This window comes from Sparus aurata, chromosome 2, assembly GCF_900880675.1.
Source record: "Sparus aurata chromosome 2, fSpaAur1.1, whole genome shotgun sequence".
In the NCBI taxonomy this organism is placed as follows: domain Eukaryota; kingdom Metazoa; phylum Chordata; class Actinopteri; order Spariformes; family Sparidae; genus Sparus; species Sparus aurata.
In genome coordinates, this window is record NC_044188.1 from 22,802,029 (window position 1) to 22,821,605 (window position 19,577).

The following is a 19,577-nucleotide window of genomic DNA, read 5'->3' on the forward strand; positions in this document are numbered from 1 at the left end:
ATGAGACAAGAACGCAAAGAACGAAAAGAAGGAGGAAGACAGAGCTGAGGGAAACACCAGAGTGAACCTGTGTCGGATGCTCATTCAGTGGCGAGGCGTTCAGGACCGACACTTGCACTGGCTGGCTGTCAAAGTCAGTTTCTAAAGCTTCTTTTAAATCAAGTCCTGATGTGGAACAAAGTGGCTGATCTCTGCTTTTCTAACACGGTTCACTAACATGTCACATACTGACAGTCTCTGGTCCTGAGCAGATAACTTGCGCGTTAACTTTGACCACATTAGCCTCGAGGTGACGTTGAATGCATATGTTCGGAATTTAACGGAGTACATTGTCAACATGGCCTACATGGTTAAGATGCCCGTTAATACAATGAGCATGCAGACATAAGAAGCAGCAGTCTAACACACACAGATGCTCCTTCAAAAAAAAAAACACTCACCCATACCCCAAACACAGACACACAAACTCGTGAATAATAAACTGCAGGGCATGTGAGGGTGCACTGTGAAGCTGAGGCTCGTTTCTGCTTGTCCTTTGTCTCTCCTTCTTCTTCTTCTTCTTACCATCTGTGCTCCTTGTGGAATTTTGAATGAAAGGTATTTGCAAAAAATAGAAACTATGCGTGTGAGCGTCATGTGAGTGCAGGTCTGTCTTTGCATAGGACTGAATTTCATTAAAACACCAAGAAAGAGAGAGGACATTTACATTTGGTTTTACAATGCAGGATATTTTGAGACAACGAATACTCAGACTATACCAGTGTTATAAAGTTTAGGAGCTGGGATTGAAGCCCAAGGTTGGGGGTTAGAATACATTAGCTTGCATTTGTGATTGCAGCATTTGCAGCGATCGCGCAATTGTTTTTAGGGATTGGAGTTTCAGGTGAGTTCCCAATTAAGATGTCGGAGGATGATTAACAAGATAGGAGAGAAGAAGAAAAAAACATTTTACAACTCAATCTTCATCTTCATCGTCAATCAAGCTTTTTTCCCCTAAATGTCCTCTTTTTGTCCAGCTTTGCATTATAGCTGTCATAACAATAATGTTGGGGTTTCACAAGAAGAAATTCCTCTGTTTTTAGGGGTCACAATCTAAATAGGTTGAGTTAGGAACATTCATCATGTCACGACTCACCTCTCTGCAGAGCCAGGAGGGTTTTTAAGGAACACTCGTTGGAAGGGCACTGAGGGCACTTCACTGATTTGCATCTTTTCCTTTGGGGTGTTCATATGTTAACAAAAAACTTTTATATTAATATTTTAATAACATTTTGACTTGTAAAGTCATGGCTTGTCAAAAGGGTTTCCATTTCAAGGGCTCTTGGATTTGATTTTCTTTCCTCTGAGCTTGAGTGTCCAGCACAGGTCTTGACCACTGATACACACTGACCTGGAAAAGAAGGTGGACAGCCAGCTTTTTTATTACCATGGCAATGAACACAAACCTTCAAACACACACACACAGGCCCATGTACACACACATATGCTGAGGTCCCAAGGCGGAACGCTTACAGCACATGGCCATATGAGCTCCCATAGCCAGGTTGACCCAACAGGGATACAGTCTGCCATCCTCCTCCCCACTCCCCCCATTCTCTCTCTCCATTGGTGGAGGGGTGATGGAAAAGAATCACTCTGTGCTTTCATTTCCTCAACAACAGAACAAGTTAAGGCCATGTTATTATTACACAAACCGCAATATAGTCAAATATGTTCACAGAATATAGCCAGTCAGTGATGAGAGAGCCGGAGGGATGAACAGGCTGTTCAAATGACCAAAATACAGTTCATGGAAAAGCTAAGCCATCAGCCTCTCCAAATATAAAGCACACAGGGACACCTCATTTCTAAACAACACTGCCGAGCTTGATTTAGACGCTGAATGATTTACATATGGTAAAATGAAGAACAAGTGTGAAGCAGTGGATATCTGTAAAAGAGCATCCAGGTTCAAAGAAAAAGGTTCAAGACTGGTGGCAACAAGCTCCGACAAACGACAGAAACATTATCTGAGAAATAAGTGCTTTAGCCGTTATCATTCTCCTCCTTTCTTCTCCACTGGTAACAACAACACAGCGAAGCCATAGCAGCTACATGCTGCTTTCAATAGCCTGAGGGCTGAGCAATGATCCACAGTGTCCCAATCATACTCAGTCAAACCACTCATCAACATGATGCTTTGTTGATGACGAACCAGAAGAGTAACAACAAACACATGACGGCAGTGGGGTCTCCACAGAGGCTGGAGGAACATGAAGTAGATCATCTTCAAAACATTTTACAAATGGAGAATTATTTAATGCGTATTTTCTATATGGGGCTGTTAATGTATGCCTGTTCTTATTATGCATGACCCTGGTGTACTGACCTCAGTTACTGGCATACCTGGACACATCAGCTACTCCAAACATTAAAGCACAAGCTTTAGTATATCTCAGTTCAAGTTGGAGCAAACGTCAAGGGAAAGAGTGTCCAAGATAATGTAGACAGGACAAGCAACCTAGCTGGTGCTTTTTGATTTTAAAACTGAAATTCAAGCTTGTCTGCATATGTAATGAAAATGTGTACAAGATTAATAATGTGACAAACACTTGTTGGCTTTTTAAAATTATTATCATCATTTTATTATTATATTATAGTTTCCCTCCAGTCAAAAGTGTGTTTTTCTTCTTGTTCCTGCACTGAAGGTGTAGAATGATGTACTGTATGTGCAGACTGACACTGGCAGGCTGTTGAACGTGCACGTTTTTTCAGTGAAAATCTGATTTTAGAGGCGGAGTTACGAGCATGATTTGTGACATACTTAATAGTTTGGAAGCCAATCCTTGTCCAGTATTCATCAAACATATAAGTGATGTGGAAACTTGAAGCCCCCCTGAGAATGGACTTTACAGTGAGTAGGTGCCATTTTAAAGATCCTAATGTGATAATTATACTTTTTTTGATGGGAAAAATAAACACCATAGAGTAACTAATCAGATGAGTAACTGTATTCATACAACAAACTGATACAAACAGACGCCTTCAGAGAGAGATCAGTCAACTGGTGAGTTTAACGTAGAGATCAATTGTCCCGATGCTGTAATCCCCGTTGCATAATGCGAAAAGGCTGACCCTAAAATTGATGGAAACAAAGTGGGTAAACGTGCTGGTCTGGGTTTGAAAACTTTTCAGAGTTTTCTTTTTTTTTAACCCCTAATTTCTATTGTGTTACTATTAAAGTTGCTCTGGTGCAAACTTGTTCTATCTCTGACAAAACAAGAAAAATGTCAACAAAACATCCGGTAAAGAACATGAAATCATACAAACACGTCAAATAAACAGTGGTCAAAGAAACTACAAGCCCCACAACCAACACACCATCTAAATAACCAGAGCAAAAGATCCCTGACCCACAGCAGGCAGAAACAACACCTATCTCTCTGAGCAGTAATGCTGTCAGGGGGTTGCCATGGCAACAAATTAGCCCGTGGATGTGAGCCTTGGAGCGCTGCCACGGAAGTCTTGAGGAGCGTCCTACAAACATTCACACACTCACACACCAGTGAGGTTACCTGTAGAGCATGCCCGTCTGACTCTTCACCGTGTCGTGCAGCGACAGCGAGTGGAAGTTGAGAAACTCCTCCAGATGTTTGAGCTCCGCCACACTGTTGCTTTTGTTTGCCGTCCACAGCATCACAGGGGCGTAGGGTCGCGGCCCCGTCCCTGTAGACATCTGCCTGCTGAGCCTCCCCTGGCCTGGGCCTTGGGCCTGCACCCCACCGTGACCTCCTCCCTGACCTCTGGGCCCCTTCTGCTTCGGGTTGGGGATGTCCGGGCATGTTGCTTTGTACAGGTACATCTTCCTACTCTCCTCGTCCTCACTTTATCCTCTCTTTCAGTCTCTCCCGTCGTCTGTGAGTCTGTCCCACAAACATGTACGCTCAGAGTAATCCAGGTAGGCCCCCCTCGCCCACGCAGCGCTACATGGACCAGTGTGTGATTAAAGCTCAAAGGAAAGTGAAGTATTCCTCTGGATAAAACTCCACATCAAGCATATTCCTCTTGATCAGAAACACAAAACAAAAGAGGAAATGCAGGAAAATCCGACTTAATTTGAAGAGAGAAAAACAGCGTTCGGGAGTCCAATCTGTCTGCAGGCTGCACATCCACGCAGAAAAACAGGCTTTTTTTTTTCTCTTTACATGTTCTCCTCCATGTGGGCTGTGCCTCATATGTTGTCTGTACACATACACACATGCAGATGGAAAGAGAGAGAGAAACATACACACAGATATCTCCCTCTCTCTCTCTCTCTCACCCCCTCTCGCATCTGCTCTCTCTCTCTCTCTCTCTCTCTCACACACACACACACACACACACATTAACGCTGTCACTTTGCCCCCTGCTCAGCCAGTCTACATTATAAGCTCAGTTTGGTTTTGCTCCCTATTAAATGGCATGGGAATCTGGGACATTTTTCCCGCCCTCCCTCCCTCTCTCTGTCTGTCTCTCCCTCTCTCTCTCTCTCTCCCTCTTACTCCTTTTACCTCTTTTTCTCTCCGGCTCCCTCTTATCCTTTCTCTCACTTTCTCCATCATCCCTCTTTTGTCTCTCAGTATTCCCCTTGCTACAAGCCCTTTTACTTACTACTTACAACTGATTTCCTCTCTTGTCTTCTTTCCAGCATTTACGTCTCCTGCTCTTTTTCTTTTTGTATCCGACGCATCACGCTGTGTATGTTTCATGTCACTATGCCCACTTTCCATCCCCGACGCCCCTTTAAAATGCCCTTTGAACCTCTGTTGTCTTTCATTTCTTACCCTGCCCTCTCTTTTCTCCTCCATCTCTCTCTAAACAAAGTGTACTCTGGAGTTTTGCCCGTAACAAACACCTAAAATAAACACACACACACTCTCTCTCTCTCCCTCACTCACACACACACACACAGATGCACACAGCCAACAGCATGTTATGCACAATTGCACCCGGTCTGAAAGCAGTGTTTTTGTAATGAAGTGAACCACAAAATAAAACTGGGAAGCCTCTTTCTCTGCTCTGTTTTCTCTCTTTCTCCTTCTCTCTCTATCATCATCATCATCACCTCCCCACACACACATACACACACACACACACACACACATGAACACACAGGGTATATAATGTCTCACCTCTGGCCTCCTCTTGGGAGCTTTCAATGACATCACGTCTGGTCCTCCAGTGGATTGTGGGAATCATGAGGAATGCCATTCTACCATATCGGGAAATTTGAGTTTAGACACACACTGTCTCTCTCTCTGCAAACACACACACACACACACATGCACACACGCATACACACACGCATACACACACGCATACACACATAGATGTTGAACTTGGATCTCTATCCCTCCATTCATCTTTGGTATTCAGCAAAAAATTCTGGCAACTGCTACTTGGCTGCAATACCCAAACACAGATGGGTCCACCATGCACACACAAACTAAGCCCAAATGAAACTATGAAACCCAAAATATTTGCCCATTACTATCATTTGTCCTCACCCAACTGCCAGAATGAATGTTGGTCATGTATGTTCTTATAAACCACTGATATTTTTAAATTTTACATTTCTCTAGGTTAAATTTTCAGTTCTATGTTGGGACAACACTGTGCCTGTGGTTTAGGTTTAGGCCCAAAAGAATACCTTGAAATACCTGTTGGCACAAACCAGGTTGGAAATATCGCAGCTTCCCATCAAAAATATCTGTGGTGGGCTCAGGATGTTTGAGGGGCAGGGGCACAAGCACCTAGAAAGTCAAGTCAAGGGCATCACAGACAGCACTTTCGTCATGTGTTATCTACCATAGGGTCATCCAAGAGGGTACTTTCACTATGTTCTTTTGAGCATGGGAGCAACGGGAGCAATCCCACCCCCCAAAAAATGTTGTTTCTTTCTTCTCTCCTGCAGGTACCAGGTACCGACTGCTTGGTCAGTCTTTGCTTCTAAAACTTTGGGTGCAAACCCAAATCTATCTAAGTTATGAGAGTCCCAGCTTGACAAGAGAGCTACTTCAAGACTTAGTTCAAGTGGGAGATTTTCCCAGAGCTGACCACTGTCAGACTACCATACATGGTTGACTGACGTTTTGCAATTTACAGCAGGACACAGACGTGGGAAGGGGGCAGGTTTGCAGAGGGGCAGCTGTGTCCATTGTCCGGCAGGATGGGTGGAAAAACTGATCCTGCCTGGCAGCAGGAATGTCAGCTGGCAGAGTGTGTTTTTACGATGTATTTATAGAAACTGGAAGCACACACATGGTCATATACATGCACACACATTTGATACATACTTGACAGTTAATACCCTGTTTTGCTGTAAGATTCACTAATAATTTAACAGTTGTGTAACTTTTTCTCTCTTTCAATTTGTGCTATTTTTTCCTCTTTTATTTTGGCCTCTGGTGTTGAGAACACTCACATTCTCCTTTGAGCCGCTCAGCATGTGGGCAGGTGAGTTACTGACAGGAATAAAAGCAAAAAAAGAGATGGAGAGGAGAGATGACGATAAGATTTCACCTAATTTTTAGTCTCAACTTTTTTACCATCAGCTTCATGTTCCCTGAGACTAATTAGCCATCTTTTTCTATCTTTAAATTCTGCCCCCACGCAGACCCCTTCCTGTGAGTGAGTCCCTATATAATGATTTCACATGTCTGATAATTATCCTGCGTGATAGAAACAGAACAAGTAGAGCAGCATATCGTAACGCAACGCTATAAACCTTTATTGTGGATATTTTTTTTAAAGATTAGATGACTGAGGTCTGTTTCCACATTGCAACCTCTCACTAGCAATCTCCATTGCATAGAACAATATGTGAGTGTTGTTTATTCGATGGAGGAAGCTCATTCTGTGCCGTCTGACTCTATGGCAGCAATAATTATGCCAGTGATCAGTCCCCAGCCCTCAGGGACTGTCCTGCTCCTGTTTAACACCAGTGTGTTGGCCTACATTTTCTACTAAATCCCATTGTTATTATCATTGAAAATCTAAACCCTGCTTAAAGCTGTAGGGTGAGAGCAACGAGAGGATGATAATATTATATTACATTAACCGTGTAAAATATATGGTCATTAAAGCTGTCCTAAAGCTCCTCTCTTTTTGAGTCCTGGTGTTCTTTCATTCATCTAAAAGGTTTTCAAAGATGAACCAAGAAAAGAAAACACTATTCAACAGTGTCATTAGAAGAATAATGACATAATTCAAAGGTAGATCCAAAAACATAGGTGGCAGCAAATCAACAGAGTAACTGACAACTGTCCTTGGTTGGAGCTAGCTGGCTCAGATCGAGGTCTTGGTCACAATGTGAGTTTTAGCACGCTGGATTTGGCCAAGGTGAGTTTAATTACAGGAAAATCAGTATGGAGGTGATTCACAGTGACTCTGACCAAGACTCTGACTTCAGACAGATGAACTGAGGAAATCTTTTGACCAAACCAGAGGTGATTGGAGAAAGACAAACTAAGACTGTTTTGGTGAGTTTTGTTTTTGTTTATGACAAGTTTTAATTAAGTGTGTTTTAAGATGAGTTAATGAGGCACTTAAGATTGTCTTAGTTTGGTAAAAGACAAACTTAAACTTAGAAGGTGTACGGTTAAATTTTAATCTCTTGACATTTTGTGAATATATTTGTTCCTTTATGACACTCTCAGCTGGCATATATCTCCTAGCTGAAACTACAGGGGCTATCAGACTATTGTCTCTTGCCGGTACAAAGTGGTATTACTAGATAAGACAGGATGTGGCTAACTGGTTAGCGTGCTAACCTTAGTAGACATATCTGCAACACAATACATGGACATATTTCACATTAACACTATTGTATCTTCATACTCATACTATGTTAGTTCATTTTTTGAAAGTTTTGAACTCAAATTCTGGCCATATCTTCCGAATTGCTCCTTAAATTACAATATTTAATTCAGTGAGGGGTGGATACTTCTAGCATGTGAGGAGTGTCTGTTGTACTGAATCAAGCCACCAATCTTGGCAGCATCCCCATAATTCACCCATCCATCAAGCCCTACTGGAACATGTGTTTTTGTTCTCCACGCAATAGTGTCATGTTGCCTGAATATCTGATTAGAGAGGGGCAGTGATACTGTTGGCTGCCATCATTTCAACCAATCAAGTTTCCTTTTCTGCTTACTTACTTGTTGAGAGAGGGAAAAAACACATGACTATCTTTTAATAACTGTGTGTAACAATTCTTATCATGTCTCAAGAGAATATGAGTATAACAGAAGATCAGATAAACAAATACAGCAAGAAGATCCCAAGACAGCACACGATACCATACATGGAAAATGCACAGAGATTTGTATTATTTGCCAAAACAGCTACCTTTATCGAGAAAGACAAAATACTTTAAATTAATTTTCAGAACCTGCATAATGGCTCTTAAGAGCAGTTTAAATGCTCCATCTCTATTGAAAAAACATTACCATAACATTAATTTGTAGCAATGAAAAAAACACAAAGCTATTTTTAGCCTGGTTTTAAAAGTCTGGGTTTTCTGTGGTCATTTTCTGCCCCAGTTTTTATGCAGAATCACTGGAGAGCTAAAAATCATCGCAATTGCTTTGATTCAAATGAGAGGGGGAGATATCCAACCATTGCACACTGTTTGGCATCCACGACAGGGGCTCAGAGAGCAGAGCTGGCTGACAGTGTGTGTGTGTGTGTGTGTGTGTGTGTGTGTGTGTGTGTGTGTGTGCGCGCACGGTTGTGTGTGCACATGTGTGTGTGTGTGTGTGCTTGTGTGTGTGTGTGCGCGCTCGTGTGTGTGAGTTGGCTGATTGGTGAGACTTTTGGAGGGATTCATCTCATGCTCACATCTTTTCTAGGTCAGAGTTGATCGTCACTCTTTCAAAATAGAAGGACTGACTTCCCATTATAATTATGGAGTCCAAGTGATCAGACACTGATGATCAGTATTGACATTTTAAAGTGAATGTTTTATAAAATGTGTGGTCTGTGTGTATGAGGACAACATAGTATCATATGTTTAATCTTTAGGATTCGTGCACATGGTGCCATGGTTTAGGTTGATTATTGTTTCCTCTTTTAGTTTGTAAATTCTCTCCTTACGTGTCATGTTTTGATATTCACTTCCTCCCTATGTTTAAATTTGTTAATTAGTCTTTGTCATTTCCTCTGTTCTGTTCTACAACGTCAGTCCTGTGTCTACTGCGTTCCTCTGTTCCCTCTGTTTTTGTTGCCTTTTGTGTCTGGGAGTCTTCTTAGTTTACCCTTTATCTGACAATCTGTCCTGATACTGGGTCTCTGAGTGTGTATGAAGGTTGTGCTAATCTTACAGTGATTCACACATTGTAGTCCTTTTTATTGGTGGTCCATTGAGCTCATCACTTTGGATACATATACCTACTAAACACGCTCACACACTTCCTCACACTCCACATGCACCTGTCAATCTGTCCGTCAAACCACGAGAGGCTCTCATCGCATCTTTATGAGCCTGTAAATAAAAAGCATGTGAAGTGTGCAGCCACCAACATGTCACCAAGCCAGCTCTTAAATGGCATTAGAGGCCGCATCTGAAATAACAACCTGAGTATAGTATTTGACACGTGTTTCGATTTAGAAAAGAGAGAGCACTTGAGAAGAAGTATCTCTCATCAGTTTTCAGCTCATTGTAGTTCATTGTTCTGTGGATTAAACATAGTTTGAGTGTTCATGCTACAGTTTAGTGGTATGTTACCCATTAAAAATACATGATAAGGAGATTAGGGGAGATTTGAAGGATACAAAGAGGAGGACGTTGTTTAAAGAAGGAATTGTGGCACTGAAGTCCAACATGGTTCAGGCTAAGGGGTGATTGTTAGGTAGGGAAAGGTATGAGGTGAGTCAAACACTACAGTGATGTGATGTGATGTGATGTGATGTGATCAAAGTGCTGTATTGATTGTGTACCTATCCTCACTGCTCAAATGATATAAAATGAAGGCTCTGTTTCATAATTGTGGCTGTTTTGACTTAACTTTGCACGCTCCACATCGGTGGTAGAAATATGAGAAATGGTATTCTGGCAAAATAAACAGAGTATAGCATCTCCCAAAACCTAAACATTTCAAACACACTCCTAAAGAAAAAATAAACTCAACTTCATAACTTATTTCTCTACTTTCTACTTTTCACATCAGCACTGACCACTGAATATTGACACTGTACTGTATACATTTAAAGCATACAAATCATTGGAGAGCAGCTTAGTTGTTCCAGAGGAGCTACAGAGATTATAAAACCACAGTGGCAATACACACAGCAGCACAAGCCAAGCATCTTTTTTAACTGGCCTTGTGACATAATGTATGTGATGTAACCTGATGTATTTTAGACACACGATGGCCTGTTTCACTTTTAAAGATAACCTTTAAATGTGGAAGATATCTTGGACATACATTCTGTTACCTCTGATTTCAACAAGGCAACAAAAAGGAGCTCACGCAGCCCATTGTAGCTGCGAGTGGGCAAAAAGTTACATGAAACACGTGACAAAAATATACTTCAGTTCACAGCTGAGCTGCGCACACAGTGATTCTGCGACCGTCTGCCAAATTAATTTTCTCTGAGTGGCAAACAAACAAATTGGGATTATAGAAATCCCTTTGTATTGAGAAATCATGTTCCTTGTTGCTCTATGAAATGAAGGGATCCATAAATATTTGGTAGACCTCGACAATTTGTCTCCACACTGTGCCCTTGGTTCTCAGTCATCCTTGTCTCTAGTCTCTGCTCTGCTTTGTTTTTCTAAATGAGAGCGTGGACAGAGCCAAGACCAGCAGGGAGGCTGGAGAATAAAGACCGAGGGAAGAAGAGAGGAGAGGAGATAAGAGGAGAGGAGAAAGGCTGGACTACAGACCAATGAATGTGGAGCTTTAGGCCTGAATGATTGGAATGGGACACAGACGGATTAGGCCGAGTAAAGCGATGAGAGGGAAGACATGAAAAGGGAAGGAGGGGGTGCAACCCTACACTGAAAATATCCATGTGTGAGAAAAAGGAGATGCAGTATGAGACAGATGGGAAAACAGGATCAACACCACTTCCTGCACTAATATTCTAACTTCCAAAAGTGGAAATGGTCACACACTCCACTGCCTGGAAACTCAACAACACTGGTGCTCTGTACCAGTCACACAGACAGGAATCAAAAAACTCCCTCCTGCCTTCATATGTTTTGTCACCATGGTGTTAGAAGATGTCAACACAGTCTATTGCAGCAAGACAGATGCTGGCTATTAGCATTACGGCCAGATCAGGTGACACGACTGTAAGCCGGGGGTCGTTATGAGCAGCGTGACTCCTGTGACACACAGCTCACAAATAAAATGACGGGACAGGAGGGGGACCCACTTGTCATTAGATGGCTCTGATGGTCCAGCCCAAAAATAACTGAATAATCGATCTGTGCACATGGACCATGTATACCTAATGGTATGTTGCACACACATGGACACCAATTTTCTAGTGCTAATGATGTGAAGCAGTAGCCCTTGAAGTTCCCATGGAATGACTAATGGAGTGAGATTTGCTTCAGCATATTTATGTGTTTTCTGTCAAAACAATGCTAGCAATCCGCAAACTCTGCCCAGACTGGCAGCTACAAGGGGAAAACGGTCAGACTGGGACAGAGCCACACAGCTGGAGACGGAAGATGGAGGCCAGTATAACATCAGGGAATACAGTACTGAGGTGGTTTTCCTGCCAGGTTTCTCTCCTGGCACCAGCAGCAAATAGGACCGCTAGCTGCATGGCAAACTGAGCTAGTTAGCTCACCACGGAGTTCCACAGGGTTCAGTGCTGGGGCCACTCCTGTTTATCATTTACCTTCTACCTCTTGGCAATATCTTTCAGCACAATGGCATCAATTCACTGTTATGCTGATGACACTCAGCTTTATGTGTCCACTAAGCCCACTTCTACTCTACCCTCCAGTATCCTCACTGCTCCTCACCCTCACGTCTCCGTGATCTTCAGGTATGGATGACAAACAACTACCTTAAATTCAACAGCAGTAAAACTGAGTTACTCCTCATTGGCATTAAAACTACACTCTTAAAAATTAATGTCTGTTCACTCCCCATTGCTGACGCCACCATACCTGTCTCCACACAGGTTAAAAGCCTTGGCGTTATTCTTGACAGTACCCTCTCTTTCTCTAGTCATATTAACAATGTCTCATGGAATGCCTTTTTCCATCTACGAAACATCTCCAGACTATGCCCTGCATTTACATAACACTCAACACACAGAAGTCCTAGTCAACGCTCTGCTCACATCACACATTGACTACTGCAATGCAATCCTGGCAGGCAACTCCAACAAACTCATCCATCGACTACAATTTATCCAGAACTCTGTGGCACGGATTATTACACGTTCAAACATGTCACTCCCCTGCTGATTCATCTACACTGGCTCCCTGTGTCCCAACGGATTACCTTTAAAATCTTACTATTAACATTTAATGCTCTGCATAATCTATCCCCTCCTCATCTCACGGACCTGCTTCCAACCTACACCCCCTCTCGCTCCCTGTGATCTTCATCAGCAGGTTTACTGGCACCACCAGTCATCAAACTCAGCACAATGGGTGCCAGGGCTTTCTCCCATGCTGCACCCAAACTCTGGAAGTCACTCCCGCCTCACATCCGCTTACTGGACTCCATTACAAAACTCAAAACTGCTCATAAAATACATCTTTTTTAAACTAGCCTACTCACTCCAACAGCATCAACTGCACCTTATGCTTGTTTCTAAATGTCGATAATGATTATAATTAGTATTATTATTATTGGAGCTACTTTTAGGAGCAGTAAGCTGTCAATTTAGCAACAGCGCTTCTGGTATCTGTCCATCAGGGAACTAAAATAATCACCTCAGTTGTGCAACTGGCCTCAGTCTTAGGCATAGGGCCCTATTCTGGAGGTGTTCATTGGAAGGCTGCTGGTTAGCACAAGTTAGCAGCTACTTTAGCAACATGTAAAACTGTCGGTCCAGAGTTGAGGTATAACAGCCGAAGACGTTCAGAAGGACAACCAGGAAGTATTTTCTCTGTAAGAATATGATGTAGTTTCACCCAAATCTGTGACTCAAGTTGTGTTTTTCTACGGTTATTTGTCAGAGCTGGCTCCCAGAAATACGGCATCCTTCTTTTTATACATCTGTGGCAGCATTGTAACAATAAGAGAGCGTCTAATTAATCATTTAAGTAATTGGAATACACCCCCATGCGCAGGATGACTCATCACCATTTTTTATAATTTTCCTCGAAAATACAAACTCTGAAATAATATCAGTACCTATAAAACAACTTTTTTACCATTGTTTGGCCTGATACCAGTTTATAGGGGCAATATAAAGCAAGACATGATATTAATATTAAGACTTCATGGGAACTTTAATACTGCCGTGTGTGTGTGGGTGTGTGTTCATATGTGTGCAGGGGTTAATGAGCTCTTCTCAGAAAAATTTGTCCATGGGGCCAAATGATTTTGTTCATCAACAAGCAGCTCTGCACAACACATTAGGCCTCCAATCTGTTTGCACTGTGTCAAGTGTGGCTGCATGGGCGCCATTCAAGCTCTCTCACACACACGCACAGGCACACTCGCACACTCACAGGGCTTAACTGACCTGTAGGGCATGCCAGTCTTTTGCGCGACTGTGTCGTCTTTGCCCAGTCCAAACATTTTCAGGTACCAGCTGGTCTCCAACTCTCTGATCAGCTCCGCCTTGTGTCGCTGCTGCGCCCCCTGCTTTCCGGATGAGGAGTTGCGCTTGACATCCTGGGAGTTGCTGCGGAGGGCTCTCGTCCCGCTGAGAGAGGCCACCGATTGTCTGCGGTGCACATGGTGAGGCGGGTGTCCACCGCCGCCGACGCCCCCTCCGCTGCTCCGGGCGGCTAGCATGGCCCCCGAGGGTGCCCCGCTCCCCTCAAGGGCACAGTTCAAAGAGCAAGGTGAAGAGGAGGGGCTTCAGGTTTCCAAGTGTTTCCTTCTTTTACTTTCCCTGACTGATCACTCCAGCTTCAGAGAGGGATGCATGTCTGAGGTAGGCTTGTTTTGGCTAACTGTCAGACCCTTGTCTTTGTGGCCATCTGCAGTTCTAATGCTCTCTACATTTGCTTGTTTGTTAAGTCCGGTTCCTGTCTGTTTATTCTGAGCTCTTTATGTCTCTCTGTCTTTCTGTCTGTCTGTCTGTCTGTGTGGCGTGCTCTCTGGTCTCTTATAGCCTCATCCACCCTGAAACAGGATCCTGGTTTCCTTGTCTCGTCACTGCCTGCCCTGGCCTAAAAACAGGGAGCTAAACATGCCAGTGTCGACAATGCACACACACTCACACACAAACACACACCACACGTACACGAAAGGTGTACACAAGTACGTGCTAAAATTACTTACAAGAAATGATGTAAATACACACTCTAACTGCGGGTGCGAGAGCACAGACGTGCAAAGCACACCGACAGACAAACATGAAGTGTAGGCAGTAACTGGAGATTCAAATAAAGACTAGTAATAAACACAGTGGAAACTGTTTGAAGCTGAGCTATTAACAATCATTAGCACACACCACATGTACACTGGCTCACACAGATTGCTTCTTTGTATCTTCAGGGTTGGTACCAGTGACAACTCTATATTTACACTCCCCCTGGAGCTTTTCAGAGTCTTGGAGTATTAACACCATTCTTTGTGTCATAAGACTCCAAGCTGGTGCAGCAGAAACACAAATTTACACCTTTGTCAGGCCTAACAATGAGGATATGCAGACAAAATATGTGAGCGCAGATGGTAAGAAATTGTAGTATTATGTAGCATTGTTGTCCTACAGTTATACATTTATTTAGGAAGCCAAATTAGCGCTGCAGTATAGTTTTAATGTATATCAACATGTACTCTACATTCAAATTCACAGAGGCTTGTGTGAGGGTGTGTGTCACTGTTTCCATTTGTGTGTGTTTGCTCTACTGCAAGTTCAGAGTTCAGCCTTTATGGATTCCCAACTAACAACTTCCAACCAAACTATTTTGCAAACTTCCTCTGACCACAGAAGTGTGCAACCAGGTATAAACTTTATTTTTTGCCTGAACGCACCGCATAGAGGGACACAAAACAGCGAAGCAGCCCTGTGCAAATAGCTGGAAAGTATATTAAGTGAAGGTGAGTGGAAGGACCCAGGAGATGCATGCGTTCAATCATCATTTGCGTGCTGGTGGAGAAGAAAAAGAAGAAGAAGATGGCTTGCATGCTGATGAGATGCTAATTCACGACAGGTACTGCGGGAGAGCAGTGGGCTGTTGTGGCCCATTACCACCTGACTCAACACAAGTTCAGTTAAATGCACGGAGAAGCTCAGAGTCAGTCTGCCTATGAGGGAAAAGAGGAGGATGGGTAAAGGAGGAAGGAGGGAGTCAGAGAGAGAATTTGGACCCAGCATGGAGTTCATTTATTATGAAGGCTGGCTAAGTAAAGTGCTGGCTCACTTTTCCAAACCAAAGGAGGGCAGCAAGCTTTGCTGGAAGTGAAACAGCGAGTGCTGCATTTTAATTATGGCCATCAATTAGATGTTTGAGCAGATCAATGTGAATAGATCAAATAAGGAAAGTTTAAATGGTTTAATTACACGTCTGTAATGCTTAACTGCAGACGATCAGGCCGGTCACGAACAGGCTTTCAGCTAATGCAATCTACTGTAATAACATTAAGTAGTCATAAATGCATAGTTCAGATTTTCTTTAGAGCAACAGATCCTTGACTTCTGACAGACGTAGAAAAAAGTAGCAACAACTGTTGAAACAACAGCTGCTAGCTGGTTAAGCTATCCGGAATAACTTGAGGCCGGAAGGAAGTTGAGAACATGTTGAAACAGAACGTGAATAAAACTTTGAAAGACTAAGTCATCACGCAGATAAATTCATCAGCGGTGGTTGTTTAAAAATAAATGCGGGCTGATGTCTCACGGCAGAAATTACATAGTGTGTGTTTAATGCACTTCTCGATGGTCGTCAACATCTTGCATTGTGGGGTAAAGCTAGTCATTCCAATTAGGACAAATCTAAGATCATCCATTCAAATGTGACCTTGGCTAGCTGCTTATAGCTTCACGTACATACTTGTTGGTATTTCATAACTGTAACTGGCCAACGTAACTCTATCTAACAGGCTCAGCTGGGCTCTCTGGAGTGCAAATCCAAAAAGGGCAGGACAGAGCTGTCAACGTTAGCTAAAACTCTGAAAGCCTTTGTGACCGGCGCCCACACTGTCGGGAAATACGATAAAGTCGATGATGTGCTGATCGTTGTAGGGCTTTTTTTAAGCAACACGTTACCCCAACTCACAGAGCTAGAGGTGTTAGACCTGTGTTTACTCCATTAAATGTCTCCATGTGGTCAAGCTGTGTGGTCTGAGGATTCCTCTTGATATCTAAGTAGATATCTAGAGACTGGTGTCCTGAGAGGTCAAGTGAACAGATCAGCGATGGAGTGTCAGCCCTGAATTATTCAGCTGGGTAACGAGACCCTGATAGCTTGCTGGACGTGTCTTGAGGGGCCTCGGGGGGGGAGGGGGGGGTCAGTGCTGACTGCACAGAGTGAAGGATAGACCTTTGTCTGCGTTTGTGGTCAGCAGCTCATTTGTATTAGAAATTGGAAAGTTCTGCAGTTTGCTGCAGGGTCATGCATTGTCTTTTTAGACTGCATACTGATAGACAACACTTGGGTGAGATGGTAATAAATATCCGGAATTATGCTGCTCATTAGTTTTGTCATAAAGAATAACTGAATTGAATTGATAGTCATTTAATTGAACAGATAACAGTACAGGACATTCCCTTCTCAATATTTATCTATAGTTTAAATGTTTTCTTAATTCAAAATAAAGCAATATTATGATGTGAAATTACATGATAGATACCCTGATTTTAACCATATTGGTCATCTAATAAGTAGGCTGCAGTTATTATTGGTATAAGTAGTAGTAGTATGTTAATTTGACAGGGTCTTGCATGCCTCACAGTTTTAACACTTTCCAGTGTTAGGGATTCATTTCCTACCAGGTTGTATGCGATGCACTGACTGTAAGTCTCTTTTGGTAAGACAGCATATGTCATATTTGACCGGGCTCACACAGATCTGCACACAGCACTTCTGCTGGATGACCTGATGTTCCTCAAGGTCGCTGCCCGAGGAGACTCCTCACACCAAGTGAACCCAATCTGACTTCTCTGTGATGATGCTGTTGCGAAGAGAGAGAAATTCTAGCATGGACAAAATCAGTCATTCAAGTCCTTAATCCGAAAGCCCTGCTGACACGCAAACTGATACAGCGTGCAAGCACACACACACACACACACACACACACACACACACAAAGGTGGTTTCTTTGCATAAAATTAATTTACGGCACGTTTTAGCACGCTGCACGAGTTTATGGAGGAAGGTTTCCATCTGTGTTTGGGACTGTTCTGAGATGTTTAGCTTTAAAGTTTACAGCATCCATTTAGTTAATTAGTAGATTGATGGACAGCTAAAACTTAATAGGCAGTAATAGCAGACACAACCCCTTAACTTCAAGGTCGCTGCTAGACAGAGTCATGAATGCCATTGACATTTTATTAATTTAATTTCTCCATACTTTGTACAGATGGTTTATTACAGATGAGAGCAACTTCTCTACATATGAGCAGCATACAGACAACAACACACACAGTCAAATATTCCATATCTCTGTCTAGTAAAGCCGGATAAATCACTGCACACTTATTTCTAAAGTGCCCTTATCCAACATACATCTTTTATAAACTGGATGTACAGCAGGCATATTTTACTCTTGAATATATTCCAACACTCCAGTGAAATTATTTCCTTAAATCTCCCATAAATAATTACTTCATTTTTTCTCATTTGCATGAAATATATTTCACATTTAGAGGATGATTAATCCATCATGAGCCAACTTTACTTACCTTTAAAGAGCGCACATAAGTGGTCGGATCGTAACCATTAAAGTGAAACTCTCGCGAAATAGCAACAAGGCTTTATTTGTGATTAAATATGAGTCAAACCTTCGTGTAAAAGCATAATTACGATGAAAGAGGCAATTTTAAGATTTACCGTAGTTTCGTTTTCGGGCAAGCTGATTTTCAATGGAGTGCAGGGGCACTTTTATGCTAGCATCAAAAGCGCTATTTTTAAAACACTAAGAAGGCTCAACACAACTGGAGAGTAATAGTGGACCGCTCCTCAAGCCTTCCTGTTAGGTCACACTCGGGGATCAACACTTTTTGTCTGCCATGACAGCGGCGCGCCGGAGATACAGCTACCAACGTGAGATTTTCAAAAACCTTCTTTTTAGTGAACTCTTTGTACACAAACAATGTTCTCAATGCTCGTGTTCATGAGTAGAGACCCTGGTGATACTACGAGCAAAGTTTCATGTTGTGTCGAGCCGTATTAGTGTTTTAAAAATAGCGTTGAAAATTAGCTTGCCCGAAAACGAAACTACGGTAAATCTTAAAAGTGCCTCCTTCGCCATAATTATGCTTTTACACGAAGGTTTGACTCATATTCAATCACAAATAAAGCCTTGGTTGCTTTTTGGTGAGAGTTTCACTTTAACTAAAAAACCTTCCTGTTCATTTGTTTAAAACAGTGTTTGTTTTTCTAATTTCCAAACACAAAAGAAATAAAGGAGGGGAAAAGTGGAGATGGTTTCAGATATTGAGGTGGTTTATGAATATTCCAGGTTTCTGAGAGGGGGCAGTGAAGGAACAGCAAGAAGGCGATGATGAATATAGATGAGAGCGGGGAACTTAGCAGCATCAGAGAAGTAAACCAGAGACACACACATGCACATATACACAACAAACTGTATGGAGGAAATAGAAACAGCTGCTCCCTCCGGTATTAGATTAGGAGGAGCAAACTTCTTCACCTCTCTCTTTAGTTTCCATGTTAACCAACACGTTGCTCAGTTATTAGACTGTTGTTTAGCAGCCATGACGTTAATTAATTTAATGAGAAATTACGATGATAAGTTCTTCTCATGGTCTTTTCAGCTCTGACCTAGAAAAGGCAAAGAGTTTGTAGGAAAGAGTAATGTTTTCCCACAGTCTAGTGGTATTACTGGGTCGGTTCTACATAGGAAGGTTTCTTCATCACCGCCACATGTGATTTTTGTTCAGAAAACAGATGCTTTATGGTTCTGAAGTTGTTTTTTCAACCTCGAAATTATGTTTTGTTTTTTCAACCCAAAGCAAGAAAAAAAAAAAAAACAACACATGGCTACTGACAGTTTATTCCTCCCCTCAAAGTCCGAGTCTCTGCACTGACGAGAACAATATGTAACCTCTTTGAAGTTCTGCCTGCACTTCTCTTTGTTCAAACTCTGCATCATACCAATGAGAGTCAAACTGAAAGAAAGAAACAAGAAATGCAGATGCTTCCGTAGAGGGCACAGCGGTCACTGAATGGTTCTGTAAGTATAGAGACATCGTATGTCATGACCCTCACAGTCAACAGACCTCAA

General features: G+C 42.4%; 1 protein-coding gene across 1 annotated transcript in view; it reads right to left on the minus strand.

Moving 5' to 3' along the window:
• kcnab1a (potassium voltage-gated channel subfamily A regulatory beta subunit 1a) overlaps window positions 1-4,437 on the minus strand; it is a 132,928-nt gene extending 128,491 nt beyond the window's left edge. Inside the window, exon 1 of the mRNA XM_030394769.1 lies at window positions 3,555-4,437. Within this exon, the coding sequence (XP_030250629.1) occupies window positions 3,555-3,841 (287 nt within the window). The 5' untranslated portion in view covers window positions 3,842-4,437. The remainder of the gene's footprint in view (window positions 1-3,554) is intronic.
• Between the last annotated feature and the right edge of the window lie 15,140 nt (window positions 4,438-19,577).